This window comes from Coregonus lavaretus, assembly GCF_964263955.1.
Source record: "Coregonus lavaretus genome assembly, chromosome: 23".
NCBI classification, from domain to species: domain Eukaryota; kingdom Metazoa; phylum Chordata; class Actinopteri; order Salmoniformes; family Salmonidae; genus Coregonus; species Coregonus lavaretus.
The window spans coordinates 18,524,096-18,543,588 of record NC_140010.1 but is presented as its reverse complement, the minus strand read 5'-3'; the positions used below and the strand labels follow the sequence as shown (position 1 = coordinate 18,543,588).

Sequence of the window (19,493 nt, the reverse complement as noted above, 5' to 3'; positions counted from 1 at the left end):
AAGTATTATTTATAAGAACATGCAATAGCCGTTGTTAGTTCGAAGAGGTGGTGGTAGCAGCCCATTGTACAGCAGCTGCAACGAGACGAGGTGCAGTGCACACCGCCTCCGCCACAAGTCTAGCCGCTGTCACTTCCATTTCACTGGTGTATTTTGGTTCGATAGGCGAAGCGCGCTGACAATTTGTCAATCAGTTGTCGACACTAAATAGACGGGTTGTGATCGATGGCGAACCCAGAACCAGCCCAGCAACATGTGGAGGAGAAAGCGGAGCAGGTTGACGACGCAGAGTTGGCATTTAAAGGAATAAACATGCTGCTCAACAACGGATTCAAGGAGAGCAACGAGCTGTTCAGAAAATACAGGTCAGAAGGTCCCGTGCCATAAACAATGAGATAATAGACTATCACTGTGTAATTGGTTAATTCATTTGGCGAAATATTGAAATCTAGGAGCTATCATATTTCCGTGATCTGTTGATTTCTTTCGAGTGAGGAAGCCCACGTGAAACTGATTATTATAGGCTAATTTGTTACAGTGTAACTCATGAGTTTGCTACAGCGTTTCTCATCAAGTTTCAAGTTTCAATCACTGATACAGCAACAGTTCTAACAAAGTACAGTACATCGTAACATTCCGTCCCAAGTGGCCCATTCAAGTGTGCAAGATCACAATGGGGACTGACTCTCCCTTATCAGTTGTCAGTGTGCATTGGTGCTTAAACATCTAATTTTAACGTTAGTCATTTAGGCCAAATGTGTACCTTTTGACTAGTGTTTGTGTGTGCAAGTACACAAACACTTTTATTGTTTTATTCTCAAGTGAATCAAATCAGGAGGAGGGTGTGAAGTGTGAAAGTCAGCCATTACACAGCAGATAGCAGCAAAGCACTTTCTTCCTCCAGTTTCAACCTCTGTCACCCCTGCAAGCTCTCTTACAGAGCTCTGTCAGTTTGTAGACACCTTTCTCTCTCTGCTCACTGGCTCTGTCAATCTGTTGTTAAATACCTTACCTTGTTTCTCCCCGCAGCTAGCTTCCTACAGACCTCACTCTTGTGTCATGTTGAAGAGATATTTTAATTCAGTGTTTGTTTGTAGTTTTCTGTAATATTAAATGTTTCCCTTTTCCCTCAATGCAAAACTGCTGACTCCAAGCACATTTGCAATAGCTTGTATCTGTATCACTTCACTATTCTGCTATTTTGAGAGGCTTGTTGTGATGAGCAAGCCAAATGGGACTAGACATAAACAGTGAGATACAAAAGTATTGGGACAGTTACACCATTTTGTTGTTTTGGCTCTGTACTCCAGCACTTTGGATTTGAAATGATACATTGATACACAAGTGCAGACTGTCAGCTTTAATTTTATGGGTATTTTCATCCATATCGGGTAAACCGTTTGGAAATTACAGCAGTTTTTGTACATAGACCACCCATTTTAGGAGACCAAAGGTATTGGGACAAATTCACTTTTGTGTATTAAAGTAGTCAGAAGTTTAGTATTTGGTCCCATATTCCTAGCATTCAATGATTACCCATAAAATGTAATCTGACAGCCTGCATTTTAACCTCAGTCATTGTATCATTTCAAATCCAAAGTGCTGGAGTACAGAGCCAAAATAACAGAATGTGTCACTGTTCCAGTACTTTTGGAGCTCACTATATAATTGAAGGATAGTTGAAATACTTTTTTTTGCTGTACATCTGTACTTTATCAAATAACCTATTCGTACTTGCTTTTTAGCCAAGATCTCACACCAGTTGGGAGAACTGCATCTGAGTTAGCAGTGGTTAGCTGCTATGCAAGCAGACCACAAACATTCCTGTCATGTCAGTCATTGAATGTTCTTTAACTAAGGTTACTCTGAGAGCAAACAAGTTGGTGTTCCCAAGTTGTTCACATGATTTACTAGTACCACCTCACTCCTCAAATATAATCGGCAACCTAATAATTGTTATCACTGTCCATATCTAGATCTACAGCGTGATTAGGCCTAAGTCAGTAGATTTCTTGTCTCACTGTGAAAGGTCTTGCGTTGGAATTATAAGGAAGTGACTTACAGTTGTCCACTTTACAATGGAGTGCAATGTTCTGTTTTCTCTTTTCAAAACTGGTTCAATGGCTATTTTTACCCTGTAGGCACCTGCAACTTTAGGTGAAAGAAATTCATCATTTAGCAGACGCTCTTATCCAGAGCGACTTACAAAGTGGTGCATTCACCTTATAGCCAGTGGGATAACCACTTTACAATATGTATTACATTTTTTGTGGGGTAATGGGGGGGTAGAAGGATTACTTTATCCTATCCCAGGTATTCCTTAAAGAGGTAGGGTTTCAAGTGTCTCCGGAAGGTGGTGAGTGACTCCGCTGTCCTGGCGTCGTGAGGGAGCTTGTTCCACCATTGTGGTGCCAGAGCAGCGAATAGTTTTGACTGGGCTGAGCGGGAACTGTGGTAGGGGGGCCAGCATGCCAGAGGTGGATGAACGCAATGCCCTCGTTTGGGTGTAGGGACTGATCAGAGCCTGAAGGTACGGAGGTGCCATTCCCCTCACAGCTCCGTAGGCAAGCACCATGGTCATCTGCCTCCAACCAACCAAATTAATTTGAATTCTTCAGAATTCTGAATAATGTAGTCCAGGCCATTTTTTAAATTAAATTTTACTTTGAGGTGAAACATCGACATTTCAGTTTTGGTTGCTGTGCAGTTGTAAATCAAACAAATACATGTGTGAACACCAAACTAGTTTCAATTTCAACTTATTTTAGAAGGAATTAGTGAATCATTTTAATAACGTTGAAGGGTGCCAATAGATTAGAGAGCAACTGTATATTAAATATAGCATTGTTCTAAAACTTGATAGGCAATAGTGTTAGGCTATGTACTGTAACTAGGCTACACATGGCAGCAGGTGCCAATCAGTGATAGTCATTGTGATTACAGATAAAACACAGCAGGCTTAGTTAGATCCTCAAAGACACACACACACACACACAGCCTTGTCTCCTGCTGATTGCCTAAATGTCACCTCTCCCACTAATTACATTGAGCTCTGAGCTCCAGAGAGAGCTGCACACTGTGAACTGTACGTCATAAGAGATGGAGGGAACTGAAAGTAGACAGCTGTAGATAAAATCCAGGCTGATCAAGCTTCTGTTCACCTCATCATCCCATATTTCTATACTGCAGGCTTAAAAATGAAAGCATAAAATGGATAGAATCAAGCCTACTACATTTTTGGATATTAATAACCTTCCAGACTTTGAGACATGAATGCAACTACAATGAAATGTTCTCTTGGAGTACAAATCACATTTGGGGGATTCAAGTGCGAGTGTTAGTTCCTGTAAGGCTTTTTAAAATTCATTTATTTTATTAGAACTCAAAATTCTGTTAGGAAATTGGTAACGACATTTTCGGAAAATTGGAAATTGAATTGGCTAAAATGGGAAATCATAGTAGACACAAACCACAAGTGTCGACATCACTGTACAGTAGAGTTCAGTAAAGAAAAGTACAATTCAGTACAGTGCACACTAGAGTAGAGTACACTATAATGAACTGTACTGAACTCTGCTGTTCTGTGATGTGCTCTACTGTACTAAACTCTTCTCTACTCTACTGATCTGTGCTTTGCTGGACTGTACTCTGCTGAGCTCTACTGTGCTGTATTTTGATGTCCAAACTTGTGAAACATAGACGTCTATGATTGGTTAAGTCCGGACAAACCAAATCTGTTTTTGTTTGGGGGCAGAGCTCATTTAAAATAATAGTCAGTGTGTAGAATAATACCCAAATATGCAAAGGAGGATATTGCATAGATACAGTTGAAGTCGGAAGTTTACATACACTTAGGTTGGAGTCATTAAAACTCGTTTTTCAACCACTCCACACATTTCTTGTAAACAAACTAGAGTTTTGGCAAGTCGGTTAGGACATCTACTTTGCATGACAAGTAATTTTTCCAACAATTGTTTACAGACAGATTATTTCACATATAATTCACTGTATCACAATTCCACTGGGTCAGAAGTTTACATACACTAAATTGACTGTGCCTTTAAACAGCTTGGAAAATTCCAGAAAATGATGTCATGGCTTTAGAAGCTCCTGATAGGCTAATTGACATCATTTGAGTCAATTGGAGGTGTACCTGTGGATGTATTTCAAGGCCTACCTTCAAACTCTGTGCCTCCTTTGCTTGACATCATGGGAAAATCAAAAGAAATCAGCCAAGACCTCAGAAAAAAATTGTAGACCTCCACAAGTCTGGTTCATCCTTGGGAGCAATTTCCAAACGCCTGAAGGTACCACGTTCATATGTACAAACAATAGTACGCAAGTATAAACACCATGGGACCACGCAGCCATCATACCGCTCAGGAAGGAGACGCGTTCTGTCTCCTAGAGATGAACGTACTTTGGTTCGAAAAGTGCAAATCAATCCCAGAACAACAGCAATGGACCTTGTGAAGATGCTGGAGGAAACAGGTACAAAAGTATCTATATCCACAGTAAAACGAGTCCTATATCGACCGTTCAGGCCGTTCAGCAAGGAAGAAGCCACTGCTCCAAAACCGCCATAAAAAAGCCAGACGACGGTTTGCAACTGCACATGGGGACAAAGAGCGTACTTTTTGGAGAAATGTCATCTGGTCTGATGAACAAAAATAGAACTGTTTGGCCATAATGACCATCGTTATGTTTGGAGGAAAAAGGGGTCAGCTTGCAAGCTGAAGAACACCATCCCAACTGTGAAGCACGGGGGTGGCAGCATCATGCTGTGGGGGTGCTTTCCTGCAGGAGGGACTGGTGCACTTCACAAAATAGATGGCATCATGAGGAAGGAAAATTATGTGGTTATATTGAAGCAACATGTCAAGACATCAGTCAGGAAGTTATAGCTTGGTCGCAAATGGGTCTTCCAAATGGACAATGACCCCAAGCATACTTCCAAAGTTGTGGCAAAATGGCTTGTGGAAGGCTACCTGAAACGTTAGGGCTCGCAGTTGGCGGGCCATTTCATCCCAAAGGTGTTCGATGGGGTTGAGGTCAGGGCTCTGTGCAGGCCAGTCAAGTTCTTCCAAACTGATCTCGACAAACCATTCCTGTATAGACCTCGCTTTGTGCATGGGGGCATTGTCATGCTGAAACAGGAAAGGGCCTTCCCCAAACTGTTGCCACAAAGTTGGAAGCACCGAATCGTCTAGAATGTCATTGCATGCTGTAGCGTTAAGATTTCCCTTCACTGGAAATAAGGGTCCTAGCCTGAACCATGAAAAACAGCCCCAGACCATTATTCCTCCTCCACCAAACTTTACAGTTGGCACTATACATTGGGGCAGGTAGCGTTCTCCTGGCATCCGCCAAACCCAGAATCGTCCGTCGGACTGCCAGATGGTGAAGCGTGATTCCTCACTCCAGAGAACGTGTTTCCACTGCTCCAGAGTCTGATGGTGGCGAGCTTTACACCACTCCAGCCGACGCTTGGCATTGCGCATGGTGATCTTAGGCTTGTGTGCGGCTGCTCAGCCATGGAAACTCATTTCATTAAGCTGTCAACGAACAGACATTGTTCCAGAGGCAGTTTGGAACTCGGTTGTGAGTGTTGCAATCGAGGACAGATTTTTACATGCTACACAGATTATTTGTATGCGCTTCAGCACTTTGCGGTCCTGTTCTGTGATCTTGTGTGGCCTACCACTTCGCGGCTGAGCCATTGTTGCTCCTAGATGTTTCCACTTCACAATAACAGCACTTACAGTTGACCGGGGCAGCTCTAGCAGGGCAGAAATTTGACGAACTGACTTGTTGGAAAGGTGGCATTCTATGACGGTGCCACGTTGAAAGTCACTGAGCTCTTCAGTAAGGCTATTCTACTGCAACGGGTGTGGCTGAAATAGCCGAATCCACTAATTTGAAGGGATGTCCACAAACTTGTGTGTGTATTCATACCCCTTGACTTTTTCCATATTTTGTTACGTTACAGCCTTATTCTAAAATTGATTAAGTTAAAAAAACAATAATGACAAAGCAAAAACAGGTTTTTAGAAATTGTTGCAAATGTATTAAAAATAAAAGCTTGGCACACCTGTATTTGGGGAGTTTCTCCTATTCTTCTCTGCAGATCCTCTCAAGCTCTGTCAGGTTGGATGGGGAGCGTTGCTGTACAGTTATTTTCAGGTCTCTCCAGAGATGTTCGATCGGGTTCAAGTCCGGGCTCTGGCTGGGTCACTCAAGGACATTCAGAGACTTGTCCCGAAGCCACTCCTACGTTGTCTTGGCTGTGTACTTCGGGTCGTTGTCCTGTTGGAAGATGAACCTTTGCCCCAGTCTGAGGTCCTGAGCACTCTGGAGCAGGTTTTCAACAAGGATGTCTCTGTACTTTGCTCTGAACTTTCCCTCGATCCTGACTAGTCTCCCAGTCCCTGCTGCTGAAAAACATCCCCACACCATGATGCTGCCACCACCATGCTTCACCGTAGGGATGGTGCCAGGTTTTTTTTCCCAGACGTGACACTTGGCATTCAGCCAAAGAGTTCAATCTTGGTTTCATCAGACCAGATAATCTTGTTTCTCATGGTCTGAGAGTCTTTAGGTGCCTTTTGGCAAACTCCAAGCGGGCTGTCTTGCCTTTTGCTGCGGAGTGGCTTCCGTCTGGCCACTTTACCATAAAGGCCTGATTTGTGGAGTGCTTCAGAGATGGTTGTCCTTCTGGAAGGTTCTCCCATCTCCACAGAGGAACTCTGGTGCTCTGTCAGTGACCATCGGGTTCTTGTTCACCTCCCTGATCAAGGCCATTCTCCCCGATTGCTCAGTTTGGACGTGCGGCCAGCTCTAGGAAGAGTGTTGGTGGTTCCAAACTTCTTCCATTTAAGAATGATGGAGGCCAATGTGTTCTTGGGGACCTTCAATGCTGCAGAAATGTTTTGGTACCCTTCCCCAGATCTGTGCCTCAACACAATCCTGTCTCGGAGCTCTACAGACAATTCCTTCGACCTCATGGCTTGGTTTTTGCTCTGACGTACTGTCTACTGTGAGACATTATATAGACAGGTGTTTGCCTTTCCAAATCATGTCCAATCAATTGAATTTACCAAAGGTGGACTCCAATCAAGTTGTAGAAACATCTCAAGGATGATCAATGGAAACAGGAAGCACCTGAGCTCAATTTCGAGTCTCATAGCAAAGGGTCTGGATAAGAGCGTCTGCTAAATGATTAAAATGTAAATGACCTGGCCTCCACAATCCTCCGACCTCAACCCAATTGAGATGGTTTGGGATGAGTCAGACCACAAGAGGGAAGGAAAAGCAGCCAACAAGTGCTCAGCATATGTGGGAACTCCTTCAAGACTGTTAAAAAATTATTCCAGGTGAAGCTGGTTGAGAGAGAGCCAAGCTTTTGCAAAGCTGTCATCAAGGCAAAGGGTGGCTCTTTGAAGAATCTAAAATATAAAATATATTCTGATTTGTTTAACACTTTTTTGGTTACTACATGATTCCATATGTGTTATTTCATAGTTTTGATGTCTTCACTATTATTCCTAAATGTAAAAAATAAAGAAACCCTTGAATGAGTAGGTGTTTCCAAACTTTTGACTGGTACTATATAGATAGTGTAGATATAGATACTGTTTATCTAGCTAGCTATTTGTACTAATTTAGGCTGCATCACCATGAAGAGAATGACATTCATATCTATAATTATGCATTTCTACAGTGAGGGGAAAAAAGTATTTGATCCCCTGCTGATTTTGTACATTTGCCCACTGACAAAGACATGATCAGTCTATAATTTTAATGGTAGGTTTCTCAGGAGGGATTTTGTCCCACTCCTCTTTGCAGATCTTCTCCAAGTCATTAAGGTTTCGAGCCTGACGTTTGGCAACTCCAACCTTCAGCTCCCTTCACAGATTTTCTATGGGATTAAGGTCTGGAGACTGGCTAGGCCACTCCTTTGAATATGCCTCTTCTTGAGCCACTCCTTTGTTGCCTTGGCCGTGTGTTTTGGGTCATTGTCATGCTGGAATACCCATCCACGACCCATTTTCAATGCCCTGGCTGAGGGAAGGAGGTTCTCACCCAAGATTTGACAGTACATGGCCCCGTCCATCGTCCCTTTTGATGCGGTGAAGTTGTCCTGTCCCCTTAGCAGAAAAACACCCCCAAAGCATAATGGTTCCACCTCCATGTTTGATGGTGGGGATGGTGTTCTTGGGGTCATAGGCATCATTCCTCCTCCTCCAAACACGGCGAGTTGAGTTGATGCCAAAGAGCTCGATTTTGGTCTCATCTGACCACAACACTTTCACTCAGTTCTCCTCTGAATCATTCAGATGTTCATTGGCAAACTTCAGACGGGCCTGTATATGTGCTTTCTTGAGCAGGGGGACCTTGCGGGCGCTGCCTGCAGTATTTCAGTCCTTCACGGCGTAGTGTGTTACCAATTTTTTTCTTGGTGAATATGGTCCCAGCTGCCTTGAGATCATTGACAAGATCCTCCCGTGTAGTTCTGGGCTGATTCCTCACCGTTCTCATGATCATTGCAACTCCACGAGGTAAGATCTTGCATGGAGCCCCAGGCCGAGGGAGATTGACAGTTATTTTGTGTTTCTTCCATTTGCAAATAATCGCACCAACTGTTGTCACCTTCTCACCAAGCTGCTTGGCGATGGTCTTGTAGCCCATTCCAGCCTTGTGTAGGTCTACAATCTTGTCCCTGACATCCTTGGAGAGCTCTTTGGTCTTGGCCATGGTGGAGAGATTGGACTCTGATTGCTTCTGTGGACAGTTGTCTTTTATACAGGTAACAAGCTGAGATTAGGAGCACTCCCTTTAAGAGTGTGCTCCTAATCTCAGCTTGTTACCTGTATGAAAGACACCTGAGAGCCAGAAATCTTTCTGATTGAGAGGGGGTCAAATACTTATTTCCCTCATTTAAAATGCACATTTATAACGTTTTTGACATGCGTTTTTGTGGATTTTTTTATGTTGTTATTCTGTCTCTCACTGTTCAAATAAACCTACCATTAAAATTATAGACTGATCATTTCTTTGTCAGTGGGCAAACATACAAAATCAGCAGGGGATCAAATACTTTTTTCCACTCACTGTATGTAGTACAGATCAGGGACCCATGATGAAATTCCATTACCAGCTGTAAATCCACTTCACTTACTGTAACCAAAATATATTATTTTCAAAGTCAATGTGTCATGTCATAGCTGACAGTCAGTCTTTCTGCAGACATCATTGAATCTTAATTCGGAGCAGATATTTACGTTTTTGGAAAACATGGACACATACAAAACGGAGGTAGATTTTAACTGCACAGTTCTAGTAAATATGTTTTTGTAAAATGTTCATTGTAAATTGTTAAAAGTAGACCTTGTGCATAGAGTTGTATGATTTGGTAAATGTTTGAAATTAATATTTTTTGTTGGGCATACATTTTCAATGAAAAATCTGAGTCAGCGCAATTCAGTTAAAAATGAATTGTCTTTTTGTCAATTCAGAAGTTCTGCACAATGAAGCAACTCAGATGGTATGGCTGGAAGATACCCAAGTTTGACTTTGTTGAAATAACTCCGTAGCCCTCACCACACTTCACCTGTCCTGGCTCTCTTAAGTAATTGATCTGTTTTAGCTGTGCTGTGCAACCCAAATGTCTATCTTACCTCTCAGTCTATTGACATTTGACAAGGCCCTTTCCTCAAACGTCTCCATCTCTCTTCCAGGACCCACAGTCCACTGATGAGTTTCGGAGCCAGTTTTGTCAGCTTCCTGGTGAGTAGTGGTGGGAGAGGACAGAGGTCAACGTCTTTTACTGATTTACTTTATCACTGCTATTCTCATTTGATACTTCTGCAATGCAGACCATTGGAGTTAGGAAACCAGAAGATATCTATGTATTACACAGTTCGTAATGTTGTACGTTTTATTGAATGCCAACGTGTTCAATTGTTGGCTTTTGATAGTACATCTCTATCTCAAACATAGATCTAGTCATAATGCATTTGATGTACAGATAGGCTGAATAAATTGAAGGTCACACAGATAATAGCACACTAGGGATATCCACAGCAGTAGTCCTGCTGTGCTTCACCTGCTGCTGGCCCACATACTGAATCATCAATGATTCACCAACCTGATATAACTGGCTCACGGTGGGCTAGAATACTGAGTGGGAATAAATGATTTGTGCACATCTCTGAAAATGTTTAGAATAAATATTAGTCAGATAAATCCAAGACTCATATAGTTGGTTGTCTAGCTGGGCTCTGTATTGTTTTATGTAGCTGCTGATAGGATCTGTGTTTATATGAAAATATTATGACTGCTAAACAATGATATCATGACTAATGAGATAACCGCTATACTGTGTGGATTGCTCTCAGAGAAAGGCCCTGACTGACTGGTACTGTGAATGTGGCTGTGTGTGTAGAATGCCATGATGACGTTTGAGGAGGAGAAGATGCAGATGGCCTTTGATGACCTCAGAGCCACTGAGAGACTGTGTGAGAGCGACAATGCTGGGGTCATAGAGACCATCAAAAACAAGATCAGGAGGAGTGTGGGTGAAGTACAATACATACCTATTGACTGCATAGCACCTCACACAGGCCCTCTCTACACAGGGTGTGTTCCTAAATTCACTCTAGAGTGCCAGAGTGCGCTCTGGTTGTTCGTAAATTCAGAGTGTTGTCAGATTGTCCGTTCGTAAATTCAGATCGTTTTGCACTCGGAGCATTCAGAGCGCACACTGGGCGCTCTGACCGAGGAGTAGGGTTGATCCAAGTGTTCTGACCTTACAACGGCAGTCAAGCACCCAAGCTAACTGGCTAAAGTTGGCTAGCTTGCTAGCTATTTCCAGAAACAATTTCCAGAAACATTTTACTCGCCCTAGCAGAGCTGGTTAGGCTGTTTTCATGTTATCTAGAGCATTGGTGAATGTAACTGTGCTGCAATTTCTTTTAAATATATATTTTTGCCAACGTTTACTGACACCGGTCATATTCAACGGGTGTTGCCTGTTCTAGAATTCATCAGTTATTCTGCGCTCTGGCACACTTAGACGAGAGTGCTCTGAAACTGGAGTAGATATCCAGAGTGAATTTACAAACGCACCCACAGACACCTGACTTGTCTTACTGTCTGCCAATGTTAATTGGGCATAATCCTCTCATAGTGCTCTTCGTGTTTGGCCTTGCTACAAGTGTGTTTGGCCTTGCTCTTTAACTTGGATGTTGACATCTATAGACATCACCGTGCTCACTGTGTGTGTTTGGCCTTCCTCCAGGACTCCCAGAGGTCAGGGGTGGCAATAGTAGACCGCCTCCAGAGACAGATCATCGTGGCAGACTGCCAGGTGTACCTCGCTGTCCTCTCCTTCATCAAACAGGAACTGTCAGGTGAGACTCCTCATCACTTCTACCTTGACCTACACTACCGTTCAAAAGTTTGGGGTCACTTAGAAATGTCCTTGTTTTCGAAAGAAAAGCAATTTTTTGGTTCATTTAAAATAACAAAATGGATCAGAAACACAGTGTAGACATTGTTAATGTTGTAAATGGCTATTGTAGCTGGAAACGGCTGATTTTTTTTTATGGAATATCTACATAGGCGTACAGAGGCCCGTTATCAGCAACCATCAGTCCTGTGTTGCAATGGCACGTTGTGTTTGCTAATCCAAGTTTATCATTTTAAAAGGCTAATTGATCATTAGAAAACCGTTTTGTAATTATGTTTACACAGCTAAAACTGGCCTTCTTGAGACTAGTTGAGTATCTGGAGCATCAGAAATTGTGTGTTCGATTACAGGCTCAGAATGGCCAGAAACAAAGAACTTTCTTCTGAAATAGTCTATTCTTGTTCTGAGAAATGAAGGCTATTCCAAGCTAGAAATTGCCAACAAACTGAAGATCTCGTACAACGCTGTGTACTACTCCCTTCACAGAACAGCGCAAACTGGCTCTAACCAGAATAAAAAGAGGAGTGGGAGGCCCTGGTGCACAACTGAGCAAGAGGACAAATACATTAGTGTCTAGTTTGAGAAACAGACGCCTAACGGGTCCTCAACTGGCAGCTTAATTAAATAGTACCCGCAAAACACTAGTCTCAATGTCAACAGTGAAGAGGCGACTCCGAGATGCTGACCTTCTAGGCAGAGTTGCAAAGAAAAGGTCCAGTGGCTGTGTTCTTTTGCCCATCTTAATCTTTTATTTTTATTGGCCAGTCTGAGATATGGCTTTTTCTTTGCAACTCTGAAGGTCAGGGTCCCGGAGTAGACTCTTCACTGTTGACGTTGAGACTGGTGTTTTGCGGGTACTATTTAATTAAGCTGCCAGTTGAGGACCTGTGAGGCGTCTGTTTCTCAAATTAGACACTCTAATGTATTTGTCCTCTTGCTCAGTTGTGCACCAGGGCCTCCCACTCCTCTTTCTATTCTGGTTAGAGCCAGTTTGCGCTGTTCTGTGAAGGGAGTAGTACACAGCGTTGTACGAGATCTTCAATTTCTCGCATGGAATAGCCTTCTTTCTCAGAACAAGAATAGACTGACGAGTTTCAGAAGAAAGTTATTTGTTTCTGGCCATTTTGAGCCTGTAATCGAACACACAATTGCTGATGCTCCAGATACTCAACTAGTCTCAAGAAGGCCAGTTTTATTGCTTCTTTAATCAGCACAACAGTTTTCAGCTGTGCTAACATAATTTCAAAATGGTTTTCTAATGATCAATTAGCCTTTTAAAATGATAAACTTGGATTAGCATACACAACGTGCCATTGGAACACAGGATTAATGGTTGCTGATAATGGGCCTCTGTACGCCTATGTAGATATTCCATTAAAAATCAGCCGTTTCCAGCTACAATAGCCATTTACAACATTAACAATGTCTACACTGTTTCTGATCCATTTTATGTTATTTTTACTTTCGAGAACAAGGACATTTCTAAGTGACCCCAAACTTTTGAACGGTAGTGTACATGTGGGCTTATAGCTGACTGACTGAACCATTCGTACTTGACTGATTGGCTGTGCTGCTACTACTAGACTGAATGACTGCACTGTATTGTTGGTACAGAGGTTTCAATATCCACTCTTGCATACTGATTTATAATGAATGCCCAATAAATTGTTTGCTATAATGGACATTGGTATGTAGATCATGTCTCTCGGGACTCTAACATCCTGCTTTATGTGTATTATCTCTCATGGATTTCCCCTCTCACAAACCCACGCAGCATACATCAAAGGAGGCTGGATTCTCCGCAAAGCCTGGAAGATGTACAACAAGTGTTATAGCGACATCAGCCAGCTGCAGGAGTGCAGCAAGAGGAGGTCCTCCGACCAGCAAGGGTCTCCCTCTCCATCCACTGACAAAGCCAACCACAACCACGCCATGTCCACGGCCCCAACCCAGAGGACCAATGGGGTGAGCCCGGAGGCCCTGGAGAGGCTCAAGGGCTCGGTCAGTTTTGGCTATGGCCTGTTCCACCTGTGCATCTCCATGGTACCGCCACACCTGCTGAAGATCGTCAACCTTCTGGGTTTCCCTGGCGACCGTCACCAGGGGCTGTCCGCCCTCGCGTATGCCAGTGAAAGTAAGGACATGAAGGCCCCCCTAGCTACGTGAGTAGGGGTACCACTACCGACCACAGGGACATTGGGTGTCCAAATTATATTTTTTGCCTCTTGTGTCTTGGTTTGTTTCACTTTCTTGGTTTTAACTGTGTTTGGGGTCATTCAACATATTTAACATGGACATGGTAAACCATGTATTTAGTGATAGAAAATGTATGTAGTAATTTTACCTAATGTAGCCTATACATGGACTAGACAGAGAAGTCTAGTAGTCTGATGATTTGGGAAGGGGAGAAGAACCAGCAGGCCTGTGAGATGTCCCAGGCCTGTGTTGCTAAAATAAAGTACGCAGCTTATCTGGCTCTGAATATCACTGATTTCATATTGAACAACATATTTATTACTGGAGTCACCGCCATACTGATTAGACATTTTCCGCTATTTGACTGTGGTGAATGTTTGATTCTGCCCACACATCAACTGCAGAAGGAAGGAGACACAGGCTGCCTCCCAAATGGCATCCTATTCCCTATATAGTGCACTACTTTTGACGTCAATAGTGTACTATGTAGGGAATTGGGTGCCATTTGGAATGCAACTACAGCCTTTAACAGGCCTGAAACCCATTAGTTGGGACAAGATGAAGGGAGGCAGGTAGCCTAGTGGTTAAAAGCGTTGGGCCAGTAATTGAAAGGTTGCTGGTTCAAATCCTTGAGTTGACTAGGTCAAACATCTGTCGATGTGCCCTTGAGCAAGGCACTCAACCGTAATTCACTCTGGATAAAAGCGTCTGCTAAATTACTCAAATGTAAACTGCTGTAATAATTGAGAGGCACTGACCCTAGCCCCTGGTTAAACTGATGCCTCCAATCAATGCCTTGGCAGAGAACAAAGATTGTATTTGTTTTAGGAGTACACATCTTCAACATTTAAGATAAGATTAACTTTATTGTGCCTGAAGGAAAATTTGTCTTGGACATTCAAGTGCTGTTGCTTCCACATCTAAGCTGCATGTAATGGTTGATTCTGCAGATTTCTGATTGATTGTGTTATCAGCCAACTTATCTGTTGAGTTTGGTAGCAGGCTGTTTAACTTGAAATCAGTCATATGTTTACCGACAGATGTGATATGTCTTGGTTTCTTGACTGACCCTCTGAATGCTGATGTTCACCAGTATAGCTCTCAATTAACATGTTTACATGCACACCAATATCCCATTATTATTCGGGATACTCAAGTATTCTGTTTTTGAGTTGACGCATATAAATATAATTATCCCATTTACAGTAACCTGAAAAGTTTACAGCAGTTATGAGAAACCCTGATAAGATGCCTGGCATATGCTGATCTTAGACGGGATACTGTTGTGTGATGTTTTCATCTGATTGTCAAACAAATCACTTCAAAAAGTAGGCTATCTGCGCAGTTAATTCCATAATCATTTATTTTGATGATACTCCGTACTGGACCGTATAGCCTACTGGCTACATTCACCCCTAATTTAGACCATTTCCAACATTTGCTAGGTCAACTATAGGCCTACATGTAGCTTCTCTTCTGTCATAACTTGTTGCCCCAAAAGTAGTGCTCACCAGAATTTCTTGCATTGATAGAATGAATGCATTAGTAATCTAGTTAACATGGTAAAGTTGTCTGTGTCGTTTAGGGACCGGGTAGAAAATGCAATAACTCCAAAACAGTGGAAAGATTGATCCTGTGCAACATTTTCAAATGGCATCAGTTTGACCGGTTTTAATGAAATAAAAAGCTGAAAAAACTAAACATTTCTGATAAGACTTCAGTTCGTCTTGGGTGCATATTTTATGTGGTTGAAATACTATCTGCTTGCATAACATTGTAACACAAGACACGTGCATTTGCATTTTCTCGAGATGCTGAAATAAATAAATTATATTTCTCAAGACAAAATTAACATTTGTATCATTTTACTGCAAGAAATGCATAATTCTGCAGGAGTTAATATTATATTATGCTACATGTGAGATTATAGGCCTACAGTCAGTGTCCATATTTCAGTTACTATTCCATTTATCCCCTATGAATTTAAATGAGGAATATTATGTTTATTCATGGTCACTTGTCAATAACAGGGATTTCTGTCCCCCTGTGGCAGGTTGGCCCTCTTATGGTACTATACGGTAGTGCAACCCTTCTTTGCCCTGGACGGCTCAGACACACAGGCCGGCCTGATGGAGGCTAAGGCTATCCTCCAGAGGAAGGAGCCTGTATACCCTAACTCCTCCCTCTTCATGTTCTTCAAGGGCAGGGTGCAGCGCCTGGAGGTAAAGACCTGGGTCATGTTCAGTAGTGGGAAAACATTTCAAAATGAGAGTTAAAGGATGAGGTACTACCTGAACGCCTCTAATAATAAGTTATTCTTGTGCTATAGTGTACCCTGCCTAGATAGGAGTATAAATAACACCTCAAGGTAACCTGTGTCTAGCACTGTGGCTGTAGTGTGTTGGTCTTCGTCCTTGTCTTCCCCCTCTCCTCTCCACTTCCAGTGCCAGATCAACAGTGCCTTGACGTCCTTCCAAAATGCCTTGGAGTTGGCTACAGACCAGAGGGAGATCCAGCATGTGTGTTTGTATGAAATAGGTACAGGCTTTTATCCCTCTTCACTTTAATCTCTAACTAATGCTCTCCATTGCCTTGTTGTTTCTAAGTGACATTCCATTCTCTCTGCTCTTCTCAGGGTGGTGCAGCATGATCGAGCTGAGGTACAGTGACGCCTACAGGGCCTTTCAGCGTCTGGCGACTGAGTCACGCTGGTCCCAGTGCTACTACGCCTACCTAACTGGAGGTGAGTGGGCAAAGGTTAGAGGTCACTCAATTGGAGGTGGGGTTAGAACACCCTCTTGTTTTGTTTTTTTCTTTTCAAAGGTAAAAGAGGTTCCAAAACTGGGAATGCTAATTAACCTGAATGGAAAAGCTTCTGAGCCTATTAGCGATAATGTCATACATCCCCTGATAACGGTAATATGTTGGCGTTGAGGTACCCTGCAGACTCTAACCCCTGGGCCTTCTCTCTGTGTTTGTGGTCCACTATAGTGTCCCAGGGAGCATCAGGAGATCTGGAGGGGGCTGCAGCTGTCTTCAAGGATGTGCATAAGCTTCTAAAACGGAAGAACAATCAGATAGAACAGTTCTCTATGAAGAGGGTGAATGTGGGACTGGCAACAGCACATTACTATAGATATATATGTGAATTATTACTTCTAGTGAGAATACATATTTTTGATTGTCATACAGTTTCAAGGTGATCTGAAGTCATTGTATGGAGGAAAATAGGCAGTTGATTATGTAGTGGGTAGAATTTTGCTTCTTGACTGTGTGTGTGTGCAGGCAGAGAGGCTAAGGAAACACACCCCATCCAGAGAGCTGTGTGTCCTGGCTGTGATTGAGGTGCTTTACCTGTGGAAGGCCCTGCCTAACTGCTCCACCTCTAAGCTGCAGATCATGAGCCAAGGTACACACAGTGTGAAAACATACATAGACAAACTACACACGATCAAACTCCCAGTCCCACCTACCATGGTCGCTACACAAATCAATTATAGCCTATTCTCTTTTGGCTGTAAAGGACAACACAGAACACTTTCAGGATCAGCTACAATTTCAGCTGAGTAGTTGTGGTGGTGCCATAAAAGTGCATTCCTGTGAATGTGGAAGGAAACTCATGGGGTTGTCTGTCTCCTCTTAGTTCTGCAGGAACTAGATGACGTCTCAATTGCTGGCCTGAAAAACCTGCTTCTTGGTGACATACACAGATGCCTTGGCAACATAAAAGACGCCATTCAGGTTCTGTCCCATCACCCTATTGATATGTATTGAAAACGAAGTACACATATAGTATGTATCTGCAAATATGAGTGTAGTGAGAATAGTGAATGTTTATTACTCTTTATTTTGTTTCATTGAACATTGCAGTGCTTCCATCTGGCTGCCGGAGATGAGGTGGGTCGTCAGAACAACTCTTATGTGCAGCCCTACTCCTGCTACGAGTTGGGCTGTGTCTTACTAGACAGCCCTGAGGTGAGCTCAAAGCGTATACAGTGTGTTGCTATATTGTATTGTGCGATGTGTCAACCCTGAGGAGAGAAAGTGTATGTTGTTAAATACAGTAGTTGATTGAGTATATCTGATTGTGGTTTTCTTCTCTTCTCAGTCTGAAGCGAAGGGCAGAGCTCTGATGCTTCAGGCCAAGGTACGGTAGAACTTCACTTTCCTCCGCCTATAGTGTATTTTTGGAACTTGTAGCTGTCAGTTATAGTATTTGGAATTATGAGGGACAGTCATTCATGATATGCATTTGAAATTATTTAATATTTCCTCACCTTTATGTGCCCTTGTGAGGATGTTAAATGTGATGTAATGTAATAATCTGTGTTTGTTACTACAGGATGACTATGCTGGCTATGACTTTGAGAACAGGCTCCATGTACGCATCCACTCAGCTCTGGCTTCCATGAGGAAGGAGGTGGCCCCACCCTGACTTCCCCATTCTTCCACCATACATCCACCCTAGCTCTGCGTTGAGGGTAGAAGGAGCTGGAAACTACTCCAGAAGCCATCTTGATCTTCACAGCACTGTGATGGTTCACTGCAATGTTTGTTTCAGTTGACTTATTTTGTTTGTATAATGGATGTGCCATCAAGTTTGTAATGCATAGTTTACAGTAAGAGTCTCCTAGAGGGATAGTGCAGACTACTGGAATGTAATAGTGCGTTTCAGCCAGATCAAATATGTACAGTAGTTGCTGCTGGGAGGCAAATGTAACTCTTTACCAGGGAAAAATATATTGGGGGACAATCTGTCAGTGGGGCTGCAGGTAGTCTAGCGGTTGAGAGCGTTGGGCCAGTAACCGAAAGGTTGCTGGTTCGAATCCCCTAGCCAACTAGGTAATACATCTGTCGACGTGCCCTTGAGCAAGGCACTTAACCCAATTGCGCCTGTAAGTCGCTCTGGATACGACTGCCTGCTAAATGACTAAAATGTGAATAGTACAATAATATCTTTATTCTCTCCCATGAGATATGAAAGGGTTCAGATTGAAAACTGGGTATGCTGTTGTGTATGACACTTCATTATAAAGCAGTGGAGTTGTGCCATACTGTCTAGGTTGATGCCAGATGACCTGAATGTCCAATGTCCTGTTGCTCTTACAGTAGTAGTAAACAATCTGAATGCACAATCCCTATGCTACTACTCATCACCTGGCCGTTGTCACTGTAAATTGATGCCAACCCTTTAATCACCTTAGGTTATAGACATTGTGAATCCATTATAGATGGTAATATAGGCTGATTTCCTCAAACTACAATATGTTACATTGTTAGTTTTTGTTTTTTACTGGTTTTAATAACAAGTGTATTGATATTTAAAGGGAAATCACCTATTCATGTCAGTGTAAATATGTAACTGTACTTTAATTCTATAGATATGTTACTAGCTAAATGACATTGTCCTTTTGGCACTCACTTATGGGTATAACATCCACACTGTAGGCCTACTCTGCTGTACTTGTATTTGCTGGAAACTGGTTTTCCTTTGTTGCGTAGGGGTTTCTATGTATGTATGTATGTATGTATGCATGTATAAGATCATGTTTTAAAATAATACATCTCTTAAATCTATGGCCATTTTATTTCCATAATGTGTTTAAGATGCATGTAGCCTCATGATGTATTTATTTGAAAGGGACAATGCACCTCAATTAACATTTCTGTAAATGTGGCAGATTTTGCTAGCTGGCTAGTTTTAATCTGTAGCCTACTTCCTCACAAACGGCTTTAAAATAATAGAAGCAAGAAATTATAATTATTATAAAATAGTGGTTGACAGTGTGGTGTTCAGGCAGGCCTTCAGGTGCTTTACAGTTAAAGT

General features: G+C 42.4%; 1 protein-coding gene across 1 annotated transcript; it reads left to right on the top strand.

Moving 5' to 3' along the window:
• Nucleotides 1-43: 43 nt before the first annotated feature.
• On the top strand, nt 44-19,242 carry LOC311150613 (tetratricopeptide repeat protein 39C-like). Its single transcript, XM_084188098.1, has 14 exons — nt 44-365; nt 9,738-9,786; nt 10,445-10,573; nt 11,300-11,411; nt 13,245-13,632; nt 15,720-15,888; nt 16,111-16,204; nt 16,302-16,409; nt 16,658-16,767; nt 16,952-17,075; nt 17,310-17,407; nt 17,537-17,641; nt 17,775-17,813; nt 18,009-19,242. The coding sequence occupies exons 1-14, from the start codon at nt 226-228 to the stop codon at nt 18,099-18,101; spliced, it is 1,758 nt and encodes a 585-aa protein (XP_084044224.1). The 5' UTR covers nt 44-225; the 3' UTR covers nt 18,102-19,242.
• Nucleotides 19,243-19,493: the final 251 nt, after the last annotated feature.

What these genes read in the sequence shown, in the direction of transcription:
- LOC311150613 (XM_084188098.1), top strand. Translation starts at nt 226, where the DNA reads ATGGCGAACCCAGAACCAGCCCAGCAACATGTGGAGGAGAAAGCGGAG. An exon ending in AAAACAAGATCAGGAGGAGT is followed by an intron (nt 10,574 to 11,299) that starts GTGGGTGAAGTA and finishes GCCTTCCTCCAG; the next exon opens with GACTCCCAGAGGTCAGGGGT. An exon ending in CTACGCCTACCTAACTGGAG is followed by an intron (nt 16,410 to 16,657) that starts GTGAGTGGGCAA and finishes GGTCCACTATAG; the next exon opens with TGTCCCAGGGAGCATCAGGA.